Consider the following 26,054-nt stretch of genomic DNA (forward strand, 5'->3'; position numbering starts at 1 on the left):
GGCGCCGCCCATCGGGCTGCCCCAGAGGTTCTTGGATTCACAGAATTGCGCCAGATCTGGGAACTTCACTACACAATGCCTGGTGCAATGCCATCATTCATGGTCACTCTGGCTGGTGCAATCGTCCTTTGTAGAGTATGTGTGTTGATGAAGATGTCTGTTGAAACCATTTCAAACATCAATAGTTAAACTAATGCAAAATTAGGGGAAGTAAAAGAGGAGTTTTGCCACAGACTGCAATGGCAACAGGAAGAGAGGGCTTACATGTCACTTCCTTGTAACTTTGCAGGAAAGTGTAACTACTATGTAATTACAGGTTTAATTAAGTAAAGTGTGTGTGTATTAGTCAAGAAGTTGTTCTACTTAGTCTCTGTAATACAGAATGTAATTTTCAGGTTAAATCCCATAATAATAGTAATTTTGAAGACAACAACCAAATAATTACTCCCTTAGAACTTGGCTTGTAATTACGCAGCACGTGGCCAGTACGTAATTACTGAGTTATTACATGGGTATTTGTGTCCTGTAAAACAAAACTGTAATGATTGACCATACAGCACAGCCCTCCATCTCATCCCTATACTGGCCACTCTCCACTGTCATGGAACAGCTTTGTAATATGACTTGGGCAAAATTCAGCTGTCGTATAAGTGGACACAGCTCCACTGAAGTCAGAGGCACAATAAGGCTTAATTTGGCTCTGTGTACAAATGCTGCCGAGTAGCCTGTGAGGTGAGTCCCAGACAAACAAATGGGAAAGCCTACATGCAAAAGAAGGCAGCTTACTGTTGGGATGTCCTGTCTCTTTAAATGTTTGAGCACTGCTCAGTGCAAAACCTCACTTTCGTGTTCGATTCAGTTTTGCTGGAAAATAAATAAAGGGAGCGCAGCAGACAGCTGTGTTTCTATCTGCTCCCTTTGTGTCTACATCTCTCTCCTTCCCTGCTAGCTCTAAATATAGCTATGGCATGGAGCTGGTCCAAAGAGGGATGGGACAAAACAAGGCAAAGGAAGATTTAGAAGTTTGCCCAATATTCAAACAGAGACCAGTTTGATGGTGGACCAGTTTCTCCAAGGGAGGTGGTGGAAGACGGACCAGCTAATTGGACAAAGCTCTAGAGCAGAAATTGTAGGGAACAATCCTGCGTTGGCAGGTGGAAGGATTAGATTACCCAACAGATCTTTTACCTTTCTTTGATTCTAGACTAGGCTCCTCAGGCTGTACTGAGGTGTGACTTCTGCCTGTTAAAATGTTTATTAATATCTAGTATGTACATTTCCAGTGCCGTTTTATTACTACTCCTACTATCCGAGGCCCCAACTGTGCCATCTTTACCCATGGTGAGTAGTACCTTACTACATGAGTAGTCCCACTGAAATCAATGGGACTGTGTGCGTAATAAGTTACTACGCATTGTGAGTAAGGGTGCCACAAGTAGCAAGTAAGTAAGTATTTGTGTGTCTACATTCAAATCCTCGCTCGAACATAGTGTTCTTTTGTATATAATGAAACCACGATGGCTTTAATCCAAGTACATAGACCGTTGCATTTTTACGGAGAAACGTATCATAGAATCATAGTAGTGTAGGACTGGAAGGAACCTCAATAGGTCGTCTAGTCCCCTGCACTCAAGGCAGAACTACGTAATAACTATGTGCTACAAAGCCATGACATTTAACTGCACACGCAGCTGTATATAGAACGTGGGCATAAATCAGCATCGCTCTATTGATTTCAGTGGATCGATGCTGACTCACCCCGGAGGAGGAATTGAACCCTGTACTGAAGGCATGGCAAGGCAAGGGCCTCAGATAGTTTTTTGCTGATGCTGAGAGCCCATTCCAAGATTGCTAATGCGACTCCTGCCGTGTGGCATCTTCACAGGGGTCAGTGATATGGTGCTGGGGACTTGAGTCATTCAAAACGTATAGAGCTTTCAAAATACACTAGCAGAATAAAAAAACATCTGTGGCCATTTTCCATACTAGCATCCAAGAGCAGGGAGGTATACATTTAGCTGATTTTCACTAGTTATTAGATGTCATGGCATCCCTCCCCGCCCCCCAACATAATTTTGTTGTGATGTCAAGTACCAATGTAAAATGCATGTTACACTGTGTGTGTGTGTGTGATAAATAAAAATAACTCTGGGGACTGTAAGGGATTTGAAGGCAGAAGGATGCAGCCGTAGTGCAAGGACTGCCTTATTGTGCGACAAGAGGGTTTTGGTAAGGGTGGGGACTGTATCTCACTATTGTAGTTATACATAGTTCGTGCAATTTTAACTGTTGCGTAAGAAAAAGAATAAGCATTGGGCAAAAGGTTGGCTGCTCAAGGCAAACGCGCCAGAAAAGAATTGGGAGGAATGACCGAGTCTATTGATGAGTAATGCCCTGGGACAGATTTTGGAGGCAAAGTCTATATAAGACCATCAAGTAGAAATCATAATAGTATTTAGTCCTTTCATCTTCCAAGTGCTATGCAAACATTTATTAGTGAAGCCTCACAACTATGCAGATAAGGCAGATAAGAATTAGAGCCAATTTAAATTGGAGAGGCTGAGGCAGGCAGGTTAAGTGATTAGTCCAGAGACACAGGGGGAGCTGTGGGAACAGAACACAGAGCTCCCATTCCTGAGCTCAACCTACTTGGACTCTACCATGTTTGTGTTTTAAATGCATTATTATGACACTTGGGAAGCTATCGTGTTTATAATAGTTTAGTCCAAGTTAATTTAAATCCAACGATTTACTTCACCCTGATGTATTTTACACTGGAAATCCCCAAATAGTATCAGCAATTCTATAAAAAGGGAAGAAAAGTCTAAGAAAACATGCCTGGCTAAAAAGGATCTGATATCCAGTCAACATAGAAACCATGAAAGATGCTTCCTGGCTGGCTCTCTGAGGTGGTTTTGAAGGGGATCAGATGCCCAAAGGAGACTGACTCCCTTTAAGGCACTCTATTAAATTAATTCTCCCTTCACTTGCTGTCTTCCCCATCAGATCCATCTTTGTTAGCACAGCTGTGGGAGGTACCCAGCTTGGGGGTAATTTTCACAGTGCATTTGTGCAGGCTTAATAGTGAGCCTCCTTTGGGTACAAATGATCTGATTGGTGAGTGCAAAATGAGATTTGATACACCCAGTGATGAGCTGCCAAAAAATTAACAACCGGTTCCCTCCTCCTCACCCCACGAGGGAGTCGTGGCCCCCCCGCCCTCCAGGACTCCTGCCCCATCCAATCCCCCATGTTCCTTGACGCCCCCCCCCGGACCCCTGCCCCATCCACCCCCCCTTCCCTGTCCCCTGAATGCCCCCTGCTACCCCATCCAACCCCTCCTCTCATTCCTGATGGGACCCCTGCCCCATCCAACCACCCCTTCTCTCTGTCCCCTGACTGCCCCCCACCGCCCCATCCAACCCCTGCTCCTTCCTGACTGCCCCCCCAGGACCCTTGCCCCCATTCAATCCCCCCTGTTCCCTGCCCTCTGACTGCCCCGACCCCTATCCACCCCCCCCCAAACTCTGCCCTCTTCCAACACCCCCTCCCTGCCCCCTTACCGCGCTGGAGGTCGGACCGGGGCTGGGCCGAAGTCTCTCCGCCGGGGCAGGACTGGGCTGGGCCGCGCCTCCCTGGAGCCCTCCTCGCGCCCCCCCACCCCAGCTTACTTTGCGAACATCTGATTCGCGGGAAGCAGGGGAGGGGGAGGAGAAGGGGGTCAGAGCGTTCAGGGGAGGAGCCGAGGAAGCAGAGGTGAGCTGGGGCCGGGGCCGGGGAGCTAGAGCTTTACCAGTTGTTAAATTTAAAAGCCCTTTTAAGAACCAGTTGTCCTGCGTGGAACAACCGGTTCTAAAAGGGCTTCTAAATTTAAATTCCTGCGAACCGGCTCCAGCTCACCACTGGATACACCTGCATGTGACTAATTAGGTCTCCAGCCATACAAGTATGCAAATTTTCATATTGTGTATGCATTCATCCATGTGTGTATGCAAAGCAGAAATGCATAGGTACAAATATGGGAGAGACTGAAATGGGACCACATTGGGTTAATTGTTTCTTGAGGTAGGCTGTTGGGTGGTGTATTTTTTTTTCTCCCCCAATTTGCTCTGGTTTTAAATCTCTTTTTAAAATCCTTTTGAATATAGTGTTCATTACAGACTCCTGTATTAACCAGGGCCAAATCCGGCAGTCTTTATTGACAACTTTCTCAAGCAAAATCCCCCATGAAGTTCATTGGAAATTTTGCCTGAATGAATTCTGAGTCAGGATTCAGCCCCTGGAGATCAATCCATGCTGATTACATGACACACACATCATTTGCTACACTGTAAAAAAACTACAGGAGAGATTAGTCTGATCCAGAACACTGTATGTGAAAACCCCTCAATCTTTGTAGAGGTTTGGATCTGGATCTAATTCCAGATAAGAATTCCATGGCCTGACACTCCATTGCCCTGCATGTCACAATGTCATTTACAGCAGCGCAAAATGCTATCAATCAGATTGGCCACAACTGACACTCACACCGCACAGGTGTAATTGACTACACAAGGTGCAGGGCAGTGGAGAATTAGGCCCTATGCCTCAGCATCTTGAATAAGAACACAGATTCATTACTGTACTTATTAAACAGGATAATACTGTACCCCAGCAACGAAAAATAAAAAGGCCCCAAATTGTATGTGCTACTGAGTAGCTGATTCTGTTAAACTTCAATAAAGTCTAAAGCTTTTCTTGCCAGCTGTAATGAGAGAAAGTCTTTGGTGTTCTATGCTATGTATGTTTGGCATTTCACTTTGTGCTAAATAGTTTTATATATAGGCATGTGTGTGTGTGTGCCCCAGTAGCTATCTATACATTTTTAGGTAAATGGATGTTATTTCATAGCTCTGTTCTTTAAATTATAGGCATCTCCTTCACATTAGTCATCCGCACAAGTGCGTAGCGCTATGTACTGAATGTCATATTCAGATTTTTGGCCCAGATTTTAGAAATCAGTACAAATTAATTTGTCCAAGGGCAAATCCCTGCCATCCTCATCTGCCAAATCACCTCTGAAAACCAGAGAGCGGTGGTGGTCTTTTTGGACCATGCAGACTTATTTCCTGGCAGTACTTCCCTCAAGAATTGAAATTAGAAAGGGTGATTGAATTTATCCCCGGGGGGAAGAGGGGCATTGGAAAATGACTAAATTGGCAACACTGCATGTAATTAGTTGACCACTGAGAGGGGATGGAGGAGTTGGGGGCGGGTGTAGGAAAATTCCTGCTTCCTGGCCCCCAAAAGCCTTCCACTGGAAGAGGGGCCCCCAGATTCCCATTGTATGTCGTCTTGAACAGGAAGGCAAGGAATTGAGCTCATTAGTTCGCTTTCATTTTATCTGTAGCTGCTGCCAAATTTTAATTTTCCCTTGTACAACTTCACTGAAATCAGTGGCATACAGCCAAGAAGCCAGCATGGCCCATTTGTTTTGGCGGTCTTAACGGGGTCCCTTCTGGCTCTAAACTCTATGAAGCTTCCCTGTAGTTGATCTGTTTTTCACATTGCCCACTATGGCCCTGAACCTGCACCCACTTGCTTAACTCTACTGCCATGGATTTCACAGGGATACGTTAGGCCCCGATCCTGCAAAGACTTACACAAGGATCTACTCCATGATTCCTCCAACTGAGGTTCAAAGGTTGGCACAGGAATACTAAACGCACTGGCTGACTCTTCATGAAGGCTGTCCCCTGGGGAGCTATTTTGAGTTCCAGGCTGAACGTTGCTATTACAGAGTGGGGAGAAAGAAGGCTATTCCCCTTCGGCAGTGATGAGCCAGGACAACCCTACAGTACAATGGAACTGCTCCCGCTGCTATGGCAGATACGTGCCCTGCAGGCAGTGAGGCTTGACTATAAAATGACAGATATTATTTAATAATTTAGCACTATTTGATTATCATTTATACAGCTTTATACTAGTGTAAGCTCTGATATAATGGTATAGGGTAACTGCTATCCTGCTTTTATAAGAAGGTGATGCCCTGGTAACTTAATGCAGCCGGAGGACACTATCAGGATAAACTATTGGTGCGGTTTTAGTCACACAGATATCCTATGCACACTTTTTTGTTCACCTGGAAGATCTAAATCTTCCCAGATTGTGAATCTTCTCCAGCCCTCCCAGTATCACTCTTCTCCTCATCCCCGCCTTCCTGCCACCTCAACCAGATCCGTCTCCTTTCTCCTGACCTTACGTTTCTGTTCCCAACGCCAGCTCCTTCCTCCCCGACCGTCCCCTCCTGCCATACTTGTTTCTTTCACTGACTCCTACTCCTGAACCCAAACAGTACCCTACTTGCTCTGTTGTGCAGGTCAGTCAGGTCTGGCATTATCTTTTGTGGGTTTGGGGACACAAGTTGTATGAAAATCCAGGTCTTATCAGTGTTGGAGATACTCCAGAGTGCCCCAGGGAAATCTCAGGCCGCACGAGATAAGAGTACAACATTCGTGCCAGGACCCACAGAAAGAATGCTAGACTTCCCAAGCCTCTTCGCATTCATATGTGTCTCCCTGCTGTGGCATTTATATAGCGCTAAACATGGTGGTGTGTAGCTGTAACCATACTATATTATGACTGTCTTCGAAGGCAGGGCGTGCTTGGGTCCGGTAGAGAAGCTGGCGTTTAGAGCTTGTGAAGTAGTACAGGTTTGATCTGGTTCTTGCTATTTAAGGAAAGAGTTTGGCCCTTTGTAGTTAGTATAAATCAGGGTTTCTCACACTGGGGCCAGGGAAAGCCCCTGGCAGGCCGGGCCGGTTTGTTTACCTGCCTCGTCCGCAGGTCCGGCCGATCGCGGCTCCCACTGACCGCCGTTCGCTGCTCCAATGGGAGCTGCTGGAAGCGGCGGCCAGTAAGTCCCTCGGCCCGTGCCGCTTCCAGTGGCTCCCATTGGCCTGGAGCAGCGAACCGGGGCCAGTGGGAGCTGCGATTGGCCGCACCTGCGGACGGGGCAGGTAAACAAACTGGCCTGGCCCGCCAGGGGCTTTCCCTACACAAGCGGCAACCCCAGTTTGAGAAACACTGGTATAAATGGAGAGGAAAAAGAACATTTAAAAAAACGTGAAAAATGTTTTGATAGTATCCTGTTCAGACAATCATCAGCTCTCTCTGTATGAAGACCAGTGTGATCGCGCTAGACCATAACCCAGGCCAGAGACTTCCGGGACAGGTCACATAGATGAGGCTCATGGGCAGGCCTATGGGTACACATGTAAAATATAGTAAAGAGTTAAGGGTCAGCATGGTCCTCCCTGCTCGCTCCCGTGAGCCCATGTGCCTGGCCTAAGAGCAGTGGGACCCAGCAGGTGCCCTCCTCACAGAGCCGTCACTAGGGCCCCCAGAAGGCCTTCTGGGGCAGAGCTTGAAACCTTCCCCTCCAGAGGCTTCAAGCCACGGCCATCACCTCAGCTGTACAACTTCAGCAGATCCCCCCGCACTACAGCACCCTGGCAACTCCAACAAGCTGTTGACATATCACCCCCCTCATCTGCTTTCCCCTCAGTGGCCCCAGTCTTTGTTCTCCTGATCATCACCAGTGCCCTTCCCTTCCCCTCCACTCTTGCAAGCCCGTCTTCTCCACACCCTTCACCCTTGCCCCCTGCCTCTCCTTCTCTCCATCCTCCCCTGCTCTCACATTCCCTTCCTGCTCCATCACGCTGATCGCATCAGCTCCCTACCCCCATTTCCCTAAGAAAATCGCATTAGTGTATCAACAACCCATAGCATCATCTATGTGGTTAAAACATGACACTGAAAAGGGATCTTTAAAAATGGCTGCATGCACCTGTGCATATCCATGTGACATGAGCCCCACACAGAATCCCAGAGCTGAACACTACCGATCTGTGGGACAATTTGGATCCATATCCAAACATTGTGGTTGGCCGTTATCTCTACCATGGACTAAACTCAATCCTGGGATCTGAACACCCCCGCATCCGAAATGACCTCCTTTGGCCCATCACCAATTTCAGTCCTGACAGCTACCAGCAGTTACAGCATTCTAGTATCACATCAGTCTTTGCTGTCCCACTCCATGGGGTGTGAATATTTGACCCCTCACCACTTAAACTGAAAGAACCAATCAAAGTGAGGTGTCCACTAGCTAACTGGGAAAAGCAATAAAGAATGCTTTTCTGAGGAACTGCTAGGTACCCCACAAGCAGCTGTAAATTATTTTTATAATTCAAGGCCCATCATTAAGGAAAATTGAAAGATGTTCCACAAAAATCTGGTATTGCTTTTCCTGGGGACATTGGTAAGCAACAGCACAAGTGAACTGCATGTTTCTGGTATTGCTGAAGAAGCTAAGTATTTAGGACCCTAATTTTAAAGGCATTTAGGCACCTAAAGATGCAGCTAGGTGCTTAGTGTGATTTTTCAAAAGCATGTACGTGCTTAACTCCCAATGAAGTGGGATGAAAATCCTTCTAGAAGCCTATCAGTATCTTTAAAAATCTGGCCCTAAGTTACTTTTGAAAATGGGACATAGGCCCCTAAGTCACTTAGGTGCTTTTGAAAACTTTGCCGTAAATCTCCACCACAGCTATAGGTGAATGTTTGCTGTTAAATACAAAGGGAATGTTTGTGTGCGTGTGAACATAAGCAGGTAAACTCTGATTTTCTGAACATTTAATAGCTACATTTGTGTTTGCCAAAGCTGGTATCTGGTCCTGAGTTCAAAATCCTCTAGAAATCTGAAATTTGCTTTTGTGAAACTTTCTGAAGATTCTGGGTGGCCCCCGAGACCTTTGTAAAATATGGGTTCTCCTGCATTGTGCGCGCGCACACACACACACACACACACACACGCACAAAGCAGGCTGATTTCCGCCCCCCCCCCACGCACACACGCACATACTCATGCCTAGCCTTAGAAAACCTGGTGTCCCAAAAGAGACTGAATTATGGCATCCCCCCATCCCCCTATGGGGCCAGAGATGGGATGCTTACTTCTGGTTGTGGGCCACAGTCTCTGGTCTGCTCTGTACACTTTGTACTGCTCATGTAGGGCAAAGTGGACGGATTTCATTTAGAAATGTCCCTTTGAGAAGGGAAACTTCCTGCTAATGCAAACCTGACACAGATGGGTCCTTTGCCAGCCACCTTCCCCTGCACCCACATAGGAGAGGGGAGAGGGCATGGTGGGGCATGCCTTCTCCATGCTAATCTTCTGCTGGCCTAAAACCCCTCAGGGCCCTTAGGCCAATGGCATAAGTTGGGGCCAGGCTGGCACTACATCAGGAAGTCTTAACTAGCTCCTAGAGAACCCTGCATTTAACAGAGCTCGGATGCAGGCGGAAATTGATCCCAATGTCTCTTGCGCCTTGGTCACCTCTGAGGGACCTTTAAAGTGCCCCTTGATGCCTGCCAGTCCGACACCCACACTCTCTCTCTCTCTCTCCCTTCTGAGGAATGACTCCATCCACATCCGTACTCCTTTAGCTAGACTAGGAAATGTGCACTACTCAAAACCTTTGTGCAGGACAATTCTTGCCACTAATGTCTCATTCCATGAGTGTTGTTAACATGAATGCCCAGAAACTGCCCATTTACAGTACTGTAGCTCTGTACTATCAAGCAAAGAGAACAAGGTTAGACTTAGCGTAATAAATGGGTTATTGAAAACATGCTAGAGAAATATTTTCAACATTAATTTTGAAAGCGTGAGGTAAAACTGTTATTGGCAACAAAGGCCTTTAGACAATGCTTAGTAGCTTCTGTTACTGTGTCTTTCTTAGTAAAAGACACCAGCAATTCTCAGTCGGTCTGTTTTAACCGTTCAAACTTTTGCCCTTCCCCGTCTCAGCAAAATTTCAGAACTCCACCTAACCTGATCTTTTCAGCTTTGGGATAGAAATTGGAGCCAGAATGTGCCTCCAAAGTCAATACTGTGCATCTGGAGCTTCCAAAAAGAATGAAAGAAAAAAAGAAAAATAATGAGAATTAAAAATATCCCTCAAGTTTACAAAGAAACTGCTACTTTGATGCCAAATATTTTTAAGGCTTTGAAAAATTGACTTTTCTTTTTTAAAATGAGCCTTTTTTGGTAGTTGAAATACATTTTTAGTGGCTCTATTAGTCCGCACTACAGTATCATGAATACTGGCTGCCAATCCTAAAACTGAATCATGGAAAGAGACATAGAGGGGATTAAAAAAAAGGGGTGGGGGGAGGGGAGGGAGAGAGACCTGGGGAAAGCAGAATTTTCTGCAAAGGTTCTGGGAGGCTGGAGGGGGGGATTTATGTAATTTCTTCATCTTCATCTTTTGGAGAAAAAAAATGGAGCAACCCTTCCACCTGAATGGGAGAGCGTTTCCTGGAGAGCGTGGGGAGAGCAGCGAGAGGGGTTTAGTAGAGTCCGCATCCACGCAGGTTGTTGGCGATGATGACATCCGTAACAGCATCAAAGACAAACTGGATGTTGTTGGTGTCAGTGGCACAGGTGATGTGCGTGTAGATCTCCTTGTTGGGGGACTTGTTCTTGCTCTCGTACTGAGATTGGATGTAGGACACGGCTTCGGTGAAAGAGTTAGAGCCTATGAGAGAAGCCAAGAAGAAAGGAAAGCACGCTTTAAAACAGTCCCAAACATCGGGCCCGAATCTGCTTCAATTGAAGGCAATGGGAATTTAGTAGCATTGTATCATTGTTCTAACATGGCTAGTTCTTTCTGGGTACCCTAAGCAACAATCTATGGGTCTGACCCTCCTCTCACTTGCAACAGTGAAGATAACAGGGTTACACTGATGTAAAATTAGCATGGGAGCAGATGCTTTCCTGACTGTGACACCATTCCACTGTGTGATCCCAATGACAATTTCTTTCTGTATTACTGGTACCTTGTACGATCGTGCATGAAAGTAAAATGGACAGGATAATGGGTGGCATAGAGGTTGAGGGCAATGAGCATTGAAGTCATTTTAAAGAGGGAAGCAGAAGGAATTCTGTATAATCTTGCCAAAGGGCAGTGATTGTCCAGAAAAGTGGACGCGATTCGAGCTGGCCAATGTTTTCCAAATTTTAATTTCTTGACAACATTTTTAATCAACGTTTCCAATTTCAAAGCCAGGATGAATTGTTTGCAAAACTGTTCATGAAAAATTCAGCCCATTTTTTTTTACCTTCTCTATAGCTGGTCAAAAGAATTCAAAATTTCTGTGGGAAAAAATGTCATTCACGTTTAAAATGTCAATGAAAAAGTGGATGAATTTTCACCCCCAAATTTCCCATTTTTCAATCAGTTCCAGAAATTGTTCATCATCACTGCAGTGACATCTGCTTGCGGAAATAGAGCTAAGATTGTGTCAAATAAATCACAAGGGTTTACACCTCTTCCCTAGCCAAATGTCTGTGACAAAAGCCTATTATTTGCTTCTACAGATTTTGTTTTAAATAGAAGCAGGAGTGTGCAGAAAATAATAAACGTTATTTTTTCATTCTTTTGCTGGCCAGATTCTATGTTAGATAATTACATTATTTGGATGTACATTTCCACTTGGACGTGAACTTGGATACAATAGTCTTGATTTCTTGTCCTGAACTGGTGTGCATCGTCAAACAGCAATTTCACTAACTCCCAGAGGTAACTGCATTTCATTGCTGGGCAGGGGTGGAGAGGAATAATTCCACTGTTTCGAGTCAGTGAAGCACTCAGGGTTCCTTCTGGATTGAAGGTGCTTTATAAATGTGAACTATTATTACATGTTGTCAGAGAAGGGCCTTGCTTGAGCAGGGGCTAAAGCTCTGATTCAATAAAGCACTTAAACAAGTTAATGAATTCAATGGAACTTAAGCGTGTGCTTAAAGTTGAGCATGTGCTTATGTATAATGCTGGGCAGAGACAGACTGCTGAATCGGGGCCTCTGTAAGGCTTGCAGGACTGACCATAGGTTTTGGTTTTGTTTGTGCCAATAAAAATATGTGCATATTTTTATAAAAAGAAAACTTGTTAGTAGGATGTAGAAGGAAGTAGCCACTGGACTCCCACTGAGGGCAATAGGGGATAAAGTATTGAGACTCATGATCAAATGTGCCCATGTCACCCTGTCACGGCTTTACCAAGGATTGTGGATTAGTTGAAAGCATGGGTAAATTAAGGAGAAAGAAACTGACAGTGCCTTAGAATACAACGGCCCCTTTGTGGACGCATTCTTCTAATAGTTCTGTGCCAGTTAGCAGAACTAATGCACATTTGGATCTTCATTGTAATAAAAGCATTTTGTGTAACCAACTCTTGATCTTAAAACCCCCCTGTTTGATTTCTACGCTCCTCAATGAATTATGTAGCAGCAGAGCCCCCTTCCGTTTGAACATTGCTTTTTCACCATGCCACAAGGCCAACTTGCAGGTGTTTCTTTGGTGGGTTGTTTTCTGTGGCATTTGCGAGATGAATGTTTGAGGACACGAATAAGCTTCTCTCGTCCACATCTTCACTTTGGCCCTAAAGTCCCAGTTCAGCAAAGCACTGAAGCCTGAGCTTAACTTCAAGCATGTACTTAAATCCCAAAACATGTGCTTAAAGTGAAGCACATATTTAGGTGCATTGCTGAATTGGGTCCTGAGCGAGGTGCCTACCTTCTAGCAAGATGTTAACATGGTCACGTAGAACCAATGTCCTGACTCCTATGCCATTCGTCTCCTGGCTGCTGGCACAGGGGCTGCGGATGGCAAAAAGGAGTGTGGCTGAGGTTCCCTTACCTCCTGGCAGTTCCCAGCTGCCAGAAAAGTGCCTCGAGGCTGTGAGTGACTGGTGCAATTTAGAACAGTCTTGAGGGTCCTCTAAGTTCTGAGAGGGACTGGCATGGTTCCCAGCCAGGCCCAGACTTGGGATGCTACAAGAAGGCTTACAGCCACATTTGTCTTCCTCCCTCTTAGTTGGTGGAGGCCTGAGCAGCCACAGACAATCTAGCCATTAGTATCTGTCATAACTATAAAGGGAAGGGTAACAGCCCTCCTGTGTACAATACTATAAAATCCCTCCTGGCCAGAGACTCCAAAATCCTTTTACCTGTAAAGGGTTAAGAAGCTCAGGTAACCTGGCTGACACCTGACCCAAAGGATCAATAAGGGGACAAGATACTTTCAAATCTTGGTGGGGGGAAGGCTTTTGTTTGTGCTCTTTGTTTTGGGGGTTGTTCGCTCTTGGGACTAAGAGGGACCAGACATCAATCCATGCTCTCCAAATCTTTCTGAACAAGTCTCTCATATTTCAAACTTGTAAGTACAGCCAGACAAGGCGTGTTAGTTTTATCTTTGTTTTCTCAACTTGTAAATGTCCCTTTTGCTAGGGTGTTTACTTCTGTTTGCTGTAACTTTGAACCTAAGGCTAGAGGGGGTTCCTCTGGGCTCTTTAAGTTTGATTACCCTGTAAAGTTATTTTCCATCCTGATTTTACAGAGATGATTTTTACCTTTTTCTTTAATTAAAAGCCTTCTTTTTGAGAACCTGATTGATTTTTCCTTGTTCTAAGATCCAAGGGGATTGACCTGGACTCACCAGGAATTGGTGGGGGGAAAGGGAAGAGGGGGGGGGGAATGATTAATTCCTCCTTGTTTTAAGATCCTAGGGGTTTTGGATCTGTATTCACCAAGGAGTTGGTGGAAGAGTCTCTCAAGGCTACCCAGGGAAGGGAGTTAGCCCACTGGGAGTGGTGGCAGCGGACCAGATCTAAGCTGGTAGTTAAGCTTAGAAGTTTTCATGCAGGCCCCCACATCTGTACCCTAAAGTTCAGAGTGGGGAAGGAGCCTTGACAGTATCTAATTCGTTCCTGTATTGAGATTCCTTTAGCATGAAAGACTCTCTATAAAACTAAGTTCTATTCTGTTCTAATTTCCCTACTATCGGCATCGCCATGTAATTAGAAATAGCTATAAGAATTCCTTAAGAGGGGGGCATTTCTGTGGCAACGTAAGTCATTCTACAATATGCCTAAACATTCATAATCACCTTAGAAGTTCATTCAAAATTGCCCCGATGGACTTTGAGCTTTGTTGGCTGAAATGTTTAGTTAGCGTGATAACTAGCTTTATCTACTGGCTGGATTCTTTCCTGTATCTCACAACCCCCGTCCCCAAATAAATATCTGATCCTTCTCTGAGAGTAAGCTGCAGAATTTCTCGTCAGTCACAAAGGGGGCAGTTCAGCTCAATATTAATGTACCGTTTGGCACAGCGAAGGAATGAGAGATTCTCTCTGCCCGTTCATGGTGGGAATCAAGTGCTCAGCTCTGTTTTGTAATTTGTTGGCATGCCCCAGAACTGTGATGCTCTTGGTACACTCGGTTCGCAACCACGCTGACTGACAAAGAGATCTGCCTTTCTGTCTGTCAGCTTGATTCAGCCGGATGTCTCCAGCAACACTCAATAATTCATTACTGTAAAAGTTGATTTTTATGCCGGCTTGGAATTTTAATGAAGGTTTGTGGAAGACAGTGAGATATGGAGTGGAGCAGCAGAGCGCAACCACCGACTTTGCAGGAGGAAGCGTTGCCAATCATCAACAGGTCAGACGTGAGGCAGTCAGACAAAAGAGGCGCTTCCTGTATGCTGTTCTGTTGCAGCACTTCAGTGCTGATCTCCAGGATAAGCTAATGTCCATCTTCATTTAATATTAAGCACATCTGCATCAAAGGGCTTAGTATCAGCAGGACAACTGCCCCGACTGACGCTGGGGACCTCCAGAGCACGAGTGACAATCTGCTACGGGCTGAGCTAAAGAGCTCCAGCTCTGTGACTGGTGGCTGTAACAACACATATCCTCTGAGGACTGGGTTAGAGAGGGACCTGTAACACACTCACCAGTGGGCTACTGCAGCAGCAACCTGGAGGCAGTGTGGCCTAGTGGATAGAGCACTGAACGAGCACTGATTCTGCTACTGGTTTGCTAAGTGACCTTGGGCAGTCACTTCAGCGCTCTGTGCCTCGGCTTCCCTATCTGTTAATTGGGGACAATTATACTGACCTCCTTTGCAAAATGCTTTGAGATTTGTAGATTTTAAGGCAAGAAGGGCCCATTAGATCACCTAGTCTGCCCTCCTGCATAACACACAATCTCCTGATGAAAAGCACTACATAAGAACCAGGTATTGGTATTATAATTATTAATGCCTGGCATATGAAAACGGAGTTGGCTACCTGAATCAGGGGAAATGAAGTGGCCTTGTGCTATGGACTCATTGGCTTTATTTGTCAATGGCATGGCATATGTCTTCTATACTGTGTGTCCAACAAGCTGTAATTACTTTTTTATCTGTTGGTTAATAAGCCAGTTGAGTCTTTTCTGGGGAATCACAGTGCTCCCGAGAGGTGTCAGATTCCCAAGTGGTTATACAACCACTTATTCACAAACAGGACAGGTTCTTCAAACCTCTGCCAAATTGCCCAACCAATGAGGCTCAAGAGGCGGGAGCTTCTAGAGGCGGGAGCCGAGTACCATCTCCATGCTCATTCAGGCCATGACCTTCCCTCTGAAACTGCCAACAACAGGTCAGCTAATGGCAATTGTGGTTATTTTAGTGATAGTGATGACTTGTCCCCTAGGGACTTGGCTTAAACCAATCAACACATTTTACATGGGCCACTCACTGAACAGCTGTCAGACAGTGGAAGCTGCTGGGAACTGATTCTGCAGCCTTTATTCAAAGAAAACGTCCACTTGAAGTCAACGGGAGTTTTGCCTAAGGGTTGCAGGATTGGCACCTTTATCATCATTGCCTGAGATGTACCTTAAAAACCAACAACTTCGATTTGAAAAGCTGTATATCCCATTACCCTGAGCCACCTGTCTCTTTGCTGGGCATTGGTGTGCACATGGTTTAAAAAGGAACCCTAGTTTCTCATTACCTGTGTACTCCGGAAAGCAGATAGTCAATGGAGATTTCTTAATTTTCTTCTCAAATATGTCCTTCTTGTTTAGAAAGAGGATGATGGATGTGTCTGTGAACCATTTGTTGTTACAGATGCTGTCAAACAGCTTCAATGATTCATGCATGCGGTTCTGCAATATAAAGGAGAGAGCATATCAGGCTAAAGACGGTGACCGCGTGGTGTTCAACATGTAGGGAAATCTAAAATATCTAAATTGAGGAGGAAAAAAAATAAAAACTACAGTATATGTAATAAATTTATGTATACATACAGGTGAACATATACATACACAGATGCAATCCCTATGATATTTGACATACAGTTAGTAACAAGGGCATTTCATTACATAGAGCTGTTTATTTTGCATAGAGTATAGTTTACAGGATTTCAGCTCATATAAATGATCATGCACCATGCATGTAGGGGGAAGCTACTTCTGCCCTTTGGTGAGATCTATGTGTAGGTGCAGGTCATGCAGATTTTCTAAAATGTTCTTGTTAAAATTTTTCACTTCATTGTTGTGTGTGTGTGTATGGCACACAGTTGGTTGGATACATTAACCAAGGACTGGTGAGATCCTTGAATTAATCCAGAGTTGGAAGCAGACAGCAAGGTGACATCTTCTCGTTATTGACCTTGACGTGACCTTTGCCTTGTTTTGTTATTTTGTTTAGTGGGTTTGCTTTTTTTTTTTTTTTAGTGGGGGTTTCTTTGGAAGATGGCTCAACAAAAAGTGTCTAGCAAAGAAAAAAAAATTTAAGAAAATAAGAAAGAAGGGGGAAAAAAAACCCTATAACAGAAGGTACCTAAGAAGAAGGTACCGAAGAACAACCAAACTACAAGTCAGCAGATTAACCCGTTGATGTTAGCTCATGCCTCAAGGAAGAACATTAGCTTGTTTGCCAATAAAGGAACCACGCATTCAAATACACACACAGGGGGAAGGCAGCTTTTTAGTTATAGGTCATGCAACGACAAAAAGATACAGAAACAGATAAAACAAACGAAATTAAATGTATTGGTTAGGAAGTTGCAAAGTCCGCCACGTGGTCTATGGTGGTGGAAGGAGCTCACGGCAAAGTCAACCAGTAGTGTCATGTTCCCCTGCTGCTTTCAACTCTTAACTCATTTTTCTCAGTTCAAGAGAAGCTTCATACCTGCCAAATTTGGTGGGTCTCTCAAAATCTCATTTTTTGGCCTTTGTTTGGTTAGATAAGGTCAGACGGCCGAGGAAAAGTTGTGAAGGTTCTGAGGCTTGGTGCTGTTTGGAGCGAGAGGCCGAAGCCGGAATGCGCACGCCGGTTGCGCGGCCACCTCCCAACCGGGAACGGGATAGCAGAGAGAGCAGGCATAATGAGGACGAAGCACACCCAAAGAGTCATGGGATTATCAAAGGCATATCAGGTTACAGACCAGACCACTTGCTTGGTTTTTGTCATTGGGAGCACCTCAGAGAATGCACTCCCGGTCCACCAACACTCATACAAGACTAGCAGCTGGTACAACGAACACAGGGAATAGGCTAGATACAAAAGTGGTACATAATCTCATCTGTTCAATTGTTTCGGTGGTGGGTGTGGCACAGCCCATCTGCATGTAGCCACACACAATTACTTGTACAGCACTTGTACAGTGGGCTCTATTCAGCAGCCACTGCTTGTCTACATCTCCTGCTGAGGCTTACGCATAAGTGGCTGCATCGTTGACCCCAGTGTTTTATTTATTAGCACTTTCCTTTTTATTGCTGCACATCCTTTAATGATCACTGAACATTTTATTTAGATACAGATGATTCCGTGGACAAGGGAACCTGTGATCAGATATAGCATCAACTGAAGTACTAGAACGGCAACGTTACTGTTTTACTGATACCACGTATCTTGGATTAGAAGCTGTGGCTTCTATTAAATTGGTTCGCTTTCCCCTCCAGCTTGTATCGTAATGACGTGGGTGAAGAGGTGGCTACACACTTAATCATTAATTTATTTATTGAACTCCATTGTTTTTCCCGGATCCTTGAAGATGCTAGTAAGATGGCATCTTGCCATTTAATGGTGCACGCTGCAAGAAAACAGTCAACACCCTTTTGACCACCCGTGAATGAGTTGGTAGGTTTGCTTGCATATAATTCACCATAGCACAGAAGGTCAGAACTACCCCATTTTCTTAGCTGCCTGAACCCTCATTTGTTTCCTTTTTCTTTTTAAAACCTCACCTGAGAATACTGCACTGTGCAGGTGCTCAGACCTCTCTTTTTACTGTGGGATATGTAAGACACAGAGCACGGTTTCCCTTTGCCAGAGGTGGAATCAAAATCAGAAAGCTGTAGAAATCTGAAAAGACTTTGTTCAGATGACCCTTGGCTTTCTAAGACCCTTTGTGAGGGGGAAAGAAGAGGACGGAAGGTGGAAAGGGGCAGGAGCACAAATACACATAGTCACTTTTAACCAGAGCCCCTTGCAGAACATTATTTGTGCCATTCTCTACTATCCTTAATTGTTAAAACAAGAGGCATACACAACAAGATGTAAACACGGCTTCTGGGACTGAATGAAGAACAATTAGAGACCAGACATTACAGGCTGTCATAATACTTACCCTTCTGGTCATCGTCTCATAATTAAAGAACAATCAGAGCAGGTTAAAACAGGGGCATTTATACAGTATTGCAGTCAAAGCACATCAGGTAATATATGGTGAACACAGAAATCTTGGTTTCTAAACAGAGCAGAGGCTTTCTCATCAGGTGGACCTTTTCGCTAGTGCTGTCATATTCCCACTGTAGCCAGAGTGTTCAAAAATCCCATGATGATTTTTTCCCTTTAAATTTACATCAAAATGTGCAGGGAAATGGCACGCTTTCCTTGAGTAAGTAATTGATGTCATTGAGTCTTCACCATTACGTACATACAGCAGAAACAATTAAATGGCAAACCCCAGTAGAACACAGTACTTGCAATAAACATTCCTTTATATCCTACAAATTCCAGTGCCAGGATTGGACATTTCTCCTGGAGTCCCCAGAGTGAATGAAGCTAGTCTATTGTCTCCTCTGGGTTTGGGACAGCCTTCTCCCAACAATATCTAAGATCTGTTTTCTGGCTCAGTATTGCCACTATTCTCCTGAGCTTTCTCTTTCCACCCACTGTCTCAACTCTGCTTCTCTTGTAACGATTGGGGCAAATACGGTCGTTCTCACATAAGTTAAGGGCTGGGGAACCATGACATTTCCCACTGTATGACTCCTCTTAATATTTCCACCTCTTTTACCACATTGTGCCTACTTCTAGATGCATTTGCTTTGTCATTTTGGTGGAGCAGGAAGGAAAGACAATCTTCTAGCCTCTCCCACCTTGTTTCCTGCCAGGAGTTCTCAAATGCAGCAGGTGATATTTCTTATTTTGTGCTCTGGTGGCAAAGAAGAGGTGATTGCTTCTCTGATCTTGCTACTGTCCTGATCAGGACTACTGTGCATCAGTACTTCTCTTCTGCTCCCCAATGTATAGCTTCTAGTTATATTTTTCTACAGATGCCAAAGATCCTTGAAACTTGCTCTTTGCTTCTAAGCAAATGGACGACTGGTGCAATTTGCACATTTATAGCCAGGAGAGCACATTAACCATATCATTCAGTGAGTGCCAGTTTCTATAGGTCCAACACTAATGCACAGCTAAGGTCAACAGCACCAAGCGGTGAGCGTGTTACACATTCAGCAACTAGGGCACCAACTGTATCTTCCTATACCAGCTAGATACAGAGGAACTAAACAACAGTTTAATTCCAGAGGCAGGAAAGTGTACCACGTGCATCTGCCTTTTCCCCCCTAGCATGTACAAGGGGGAACTGAAGAGGATATTATAGGTTCACATGGTAGATCCCATGCCACCATTGTCTTAAAAAGTGTCACAGGGAGCAATAAAAATCCCCACCTGCTTATGGTCCATTCCAGTGTTGTATATGAATGTTGCTAGTGGGTTTTTCCCCTACCCGTTACCTGGGATTTGGATAAGGCCTTGGGGTTTTTTCATTTCATTGTCTTGTGAAGACTAAAAAAGTCATTGACCTATCACACTGAGAGCCTGATTGGGCAAGGATGTCCTCTGAGCTGCTCAGTCCCTTAGCAACTGAGTATTGCCATCTTTGTATTGTTTATTCAGTACTGTGGTAGCAACTCGCAGCCCTAGTGAGGGACTAAGTAGATGTCTATTGCCCGCTGTAGGCCGCTGTGTGAGACCCATCTTACCATTTGGAGGAAAGCTTTTGTGAACTGTGTATGGGAGGATTTCGGGGAAAACTTGGCATAACATTTCATTTTGCTTTGCTGTCTCTACCGATGGTGTATGTATGAAACCAATGGAATTCCACAGCATTCTGGATGTCTACTCCTACATTTCATCCTTCTGCTCTGGAGTGCCTTGCACAGTCAGGTCATGGGTTGGACCATCATATGAGGAAGGCTTTGGATGTGCTGACAGTGGAGCAGTGCCTGGCTGAATTCAGGAAGTTCAGATTGGCTACATATGCAAAGCTTGGATTGGTACTTGAATGTAGGTCTAGAAATCTCATGAGAAGAAACCTTCTCATGAGATTGTTAGTTCAGGCTGAGCTGGACATGCAGAAGGACTAGTCTTTCTTCTGGTTTTCATGAATTTCTTACTGTTCCTGCCTGAAAATACAGAAGTGGAGAGGCGTCCCTTTCCAAAAATTACGACAGTACTATAAAGCAGTGGTCTCAAATGCTACAGTGCATGCTAGGTGCTGTGATAACAGAGAAGAGTGGCATAGTTTTAAAACAAGGGTCATGACAAGTATATTAAAAATGATCAACTTTTCTGAACTTCGAGCAAGGTTTCACTTTGAGGGGAAGGTTCGGATCAGTTCTTATTTTACCTGCACTCATTTGCCCATTCCTATTTGACAAGGTTCCACAATGAACTTGTTACTTAAGGGCTGGCTCTCCAGTGAGATGGCCACTACAAACTTCTTGGGTTCAGTCTTCTTCATCTGATAGGATTGGCCTGAAACTGGAAGCTGCCTGGAATGTCTAGCTCACTGACAGAGCCCTCAAGGGGCTGCTGCTTTAAACGCCTGGTTGCCAATTTGAGCCCAGTGAGAGAAATCTAGGATTGTCATTAGAGACTGCTTGTATTGTAACTATAATTTTGTCCACATAAAGTACAGTTTTATTCAGAAAAGTATAAAATGGCATGGTGAGTTCTCATGATTATTGTCAATGATATGCTCAGCTTACAAGGAAAAAATATTTTTTCCAATTGCCATCTTTGCTAACGTGTTTTAAGACCTCACACACGAGCTGGGTTCTTTCTTTCTCATGTATCATCACCAGTAATAAAGATTTTGCCCTTAGTGACATCTGTGCAATCTCAGTGCCTTCAATGGTTTTGCACAGGTTTAAGTGACTGGAACTTAGCAAGGGTTTCTATAGATGATGTGCAAGGAAGAACACAATCCAGTTTACTTTCTTAACTGTGTTGCCCTTGTGCTAACCAGCATGAAACAGTAAAAGCTCATTTTTGTCAATAAAGGCAGCTGATGTGACTGATGCACACAGGGGCTAAATCACCTGGCCTAGGTGATGCCATTTACACAGTTAGTTTTAACGCTGATCTATACTTTAAGGAAGGAGATTGAGGTGACTAAAGCTGTAGGTGAAATTGTTCCTGACAGAATGGTCGGGGTGAAATTGACTGAAGCCCATCTGTCAGCACAGATGTATTTTCAGCACGCCACTTGCATAGGAGATCTGAGTTAGGGAAGTAGCAGGGCCGAGGATACTGACTTTGTTATTTTCTTATTTCGCTATTTGTGTTTGAACTCAACAGGAGTTGTTTATTTAGGCTAAACAAGAGCATCATCTACATTTAATTTGCCTTTTGTTTGCAGTGTTGTTGTAGTTTGTTTGCAGGGTTGCCAAGACCCGAAGAAGAGTTATGTAGAAGCACGAAAAGCCTGTCTCTTACACCATCAGTAAAAGATGTTACCTCACCCACCTTGTTCTTTAACGTGCACTGACAACTGTCCCGTCAAACGATTAGAATCTGTGTCTTTTTTCCTGTTGCCCAGAGTACCACGGAGTGAATTGTGAAATGAAATTTACATAGAAAAAAATCCCAGAACAGCACCTCAAATTAATCCAACTAATATTCTTAACAAAGAGAGTGTGGTGCAACTGGGGTTACAGAAGCTGCTGTTCCTGCCTACATTGGGGGTTCAGAAAATATAGTCTGAATTAAAGACCTAATACAACACTAGTAAGGCTCCCAGTGAGAATCATCATTGTATTTCTGCTCTCTGTTAGAGAGGCCATTGATGTGTTTGTAAGTAGGGATGGTGTGGGGAGCAACAAACATTAAGTAATATAGCCTCACAACACTCCTGTAAATCAATTTTATCCCCATTTTATAGACAGTAAACCAAGGTTAAGGCCAAAGCACTAAAAGTGGTCACGAATTTCAGGAGCTTCAGTTTTTTGGTGCCTAACAAGAGGACAACATGGACCTGATTTACAGAAGTCCTGAGCATCCACAACTTCATCTGACAACTGGAGGTAATCGGCACCTCTGTACCTCAGACCCTAGGCATTTTTGCTAATTGAGTCCTTCCTAACCTGCATATGCTCCTCCACCTCGTGTGACTGGCAGATTTCCCATTCCAGAAGGGGCATCACCGTCTCAGTGGGTGAGTCTCTCTTGGGAGCTATGGAGACATGTGGTTCACAAACACACCCAGGACAGAGTTGCTGTACCCTACTATTTTAGATCTACATAACAGCTGACACTAATGTTATTACAGAAAATTGACCACAGAGTTGACGGGTAGGATTTTCAAAGAGTTTTAAGAGAATTAGGTGCCCAATTCCCATTGACTTTCACCTAAATCCCTTAGACCCTTGAAAATTCTAGCCAATAGCTGTGATACTGGGATAGATACATAGGAAGCAGAAAACACATGTATAGGAAGGGTTCTTAGTTAATACAGATATTATAAATGTGCATCCTAAATGTTTTCCGGAGGAGTGTGGTGCGGTAGGGTGATTCAGAATCTCAATCCGAATCTGCAGATCTAGGGGGATGCAGATATGAGGATGTTAATAGACTAAATTCTGGTGTCAATGTAACCTAAACTCATGCAATGCAGGATTTCAACAAGCAGGTGACCTCTTCACCAGAGTTCATGAATCTGACCTAGAAGATGTAAAATATCAGTGCCCAAAAAGTCTCTTTGTGAATACATTATTGACTGCAAGTTACGAACTCTTTTCAAATCCTTCCCCACCGTGTTATCCATTCTAACTTCTGATCCTTTACAAACAGGAAAAAGGGAATAAATGTTAGCGCCGCCTACAGAAACTGGTGACAATAGCGTCTCCATTGCATTGTTGCACATTGTTGGGCATGCACAAAGCATTTAGGAAGCTCTGACTTTTGGTTCTTCAGTGCTGGGCAAGACAATACCTGGTTACTCCTACAACTTCTTGCCTTTTCTGTTATTGACATTCCATCTTCCCAAATGCACAGGTATCTTTCTTACTGCATGCCTTATAGCTGGTGAAAAGTGCTAGTGACTATTCTCTCACCCTGTATATGCCCATACATCGAACACATTCAGATTAATGGGAATGCCACACAATCATCCGGCAGCTAGTGTATCCCGATTTCTCTTATTTTCAATTTCCATGCAGTATTTCAGGCCTAGTATCACAGTGGGAAGTTATAGGAGATAATCCCATCCCCCATAAAACAAATTCCACCAGAGTTGAACAGTTCCCGTTTCACTCGGGGAAAATGAATTTCTTTTGCATTTAGAAGCAGGTTACCCCGATAGCTTGAATCCACCTGAGGAATTTGTGGTGTTGCTACACCTTTGTGTATCTGGATGTTCCAAGGGCTGCTTATTGATTTCCTTAAGTTTGTTTCCAAAAGCACCTATTCACTGCTTATCGCTCTACTCTCTGGGTTCAGGAGCCTCTATGTCCCATGGCATTTTGCACTGATCAACTTGAGAGAAAAGAAAACATTATAACTTAATCAGAGCAAGAAACTTGTTACCTGGGTTAACTCCACCCCGGGCAATGGAAGACTTAATTTCCAAGGGTTGGGGGAAGAAAGGATCTGCACACCATTTCAGAATCAAGGGAAGACGTGTGATTAACAAGTCTGTTGATTTGGTACAAGCCAATAAGACAGTGTGAGTTGATCACTGAGCAACGGCAGGCTATGCAATAGGCCAGCGATGAAGTGTCGGGGCCTGCGTCGCCCCGTAAGCACTCACCGTGGTTTCGTCTTCATGGAGCACCTGATCGTAACCACTCAGCGCGACACAAAAAATGATCGCTGTGACGTCCTCAAAGCAGTGGATCCATTTCTTACGTTCTGACCTCTGACCTCCCACATCGAACAGCCTGTGCATGAAATAGGGACGTCTCTTCATTTATTCTTTATTAACAAAGGGAAAATATTAGTAATCCCTTTTGTATTTCTAAGTACTCATCCCTGGAGGGCTCCTAGCACAGGGCAACAGAGTCTGCAGCGACTCTCACTTCTTCCTTCTCTGAGGTTTGGAACCCCTCTCTCCCCAAGGAGGAGTTCTGCGGGCAGTGGTGGTTAGGGGAACCCATGACAGCATAAGCTCCTGAAGATTGTCCAGGGGCTTGGATGCTGTGTGGGATTTGTTGGCAGTGCATGGGCAAGGGGCCTCTCTGAGGACAGCTCTTGCTTTCCAGAGAGCCCTAGCAATCTGCATGGTATCTTAAGTGATCTGTGGGTTTAAGAGGCCGAACTCCCAGCCTTGTTTAGTGTGTGTGTCTTAGAAACCTCCGTCTGCCCTGCACTTGAGAGTAGAATTACTGGCAAACTCCAGGAGCATCAGCGTGACTATCCCATGTAGACAACAAATGGCCGAATGTTTTTACCGTATGCCATTCCGGACTGGAGCAGAGTATGTTTGTTCTTGTGTCACGTCTCCAACACAGGCAAATACCAGAGGGTTCAGAGGAAAAGGCAAGGAACCCCATAATGGGCAAATGTAGAACAACCTGCTCATCAGGGAATTTTTTTCTAAACCAGCCATGAGTGGGTACGTGTGCAGTGAGTGTACTCTGCCTCAGTTACAAACCATTTTACATACCGTATGCTAGTGCCCACAGAAATGCAGCCACCTCTGGGGTGGAGGATAGCAGCTAGTCAGACAAGCATACTGTGGGAGAGCATGTGGCCCAGGTAATATGGTTGCAGTCATACAATGCTGATATTTGCACTGCCTGAAAATACAATAGTGGATTCACATCAGACTTACCTGAAGTGGAGGTTTTTGAATGTGAAATGGGTTTCTACAATGCCGGTGGTTTTGACCCTGGTTCGAAGTATATCCTGCTCTGTTGGCTGGTAGTCTGGAGCTCCGATTCGATCTAAGCTGTCTAGGTAGCTGTAAAAGGAAAAAAATCACAGGAGAGTAAGAAACACATATTAATTGTTGTCAATCTCATTTTTCTGTACTGTTTGTACTTTGGTTAAGGAAAAAAATCCTCTCTTGAAAAAAGACCAAACCCACTGTCTCAAGTACTAGATCTCACACTAACCCGGAAGCAGGAAAGGAAATGATCAGGTTCTGCTTGATATGATTCTTGATAAAGGGATTCCAATCTGTGAAATATGTATTTTTGTTATTTTCTATTTGTACTGCAGTAGCATCTAGAGATGATCAGGTGTGTGGTCACTCTGCTTGGCACGCCACACACACAACAAAAATGCTCTAAAGAGTTTCCAAATAGCTTTTTCTAAAACTCCACAGCATTTTCAAATGATGGTGCAGAAGACTATAGTAAAGCTCTCATCCATTGCGGTGTTTTGGTCCATTACTGTAGAATATTGTTGCATTTTCTTATAACACTAATTTTTTTTTCAAATGGTAAGCTCTTTGGAAATGTCCTCTCCTGTATCTTTACAGCCCCTAGCCCATTGTGCGTACTCCTGTAATATAAATAATAATGATATAATGATAGGGGAAAGTGGGAAAAGAAGAGAAAGGCACAAAGAGCATATACAGAAGCCTAAGCCTTAGACCAGGGAATTAAATGCCAGATTTTCAAATACCTTTTATTTAGGTGCTTAATTTCAACACCAAAG

At 44.3% G+C, this 26,054-nt stretch overlaps 1 protein-coding gene across 3 annotated transcripts in view; it reads right to left on the bottom strand.

Moving 5' to 3' along the window:
• GNAO1 (G protein subunit alpha o1) overlaps positions 1-26,054 on the bottom strand; it is a 311,049-nt gene that overhangs the window by 34,754 nt on the left and 250,241 nt on the right. For 2 of the 3 annotated variants that reach the window (XM_042852322.2, XM_005306272.5), the window contains exons 5-6: positions 25,225-25,353; positions 24,202-24,331 (exon numbers count right to left, since the gene is read on the bottom strand). In XM_042852322.2, the coding sequence (XP_042708256.1) occupies positions 24,202-24,331; positions 25,225-25,353 (259 nt within the window). Of the gene's footprint in view, positions 1-8,661; positions 10,584-15,885; positions 16,040-24,201; positions 24,332-25,224; positions 25,354-26,054 lie in introns of those variants that run through there. The other variant, XM_005306273.5, reaches the window with a different exon arrangement.

Source organism: Chrysemys picta, chromosome 14, assembly GCF_011386835.1.
Source record: "Chrysemys picta bellii isolate R12L10 chromosome 14, ASM1138683v2, whole genome shotgun sequence".
Classification (NCBI taxonomy): domain Eukaryota; kingdom Metazoa; phylum Chordata; order Testudines; family Emydidae; genus Chrysemys; species Chrysemys picta.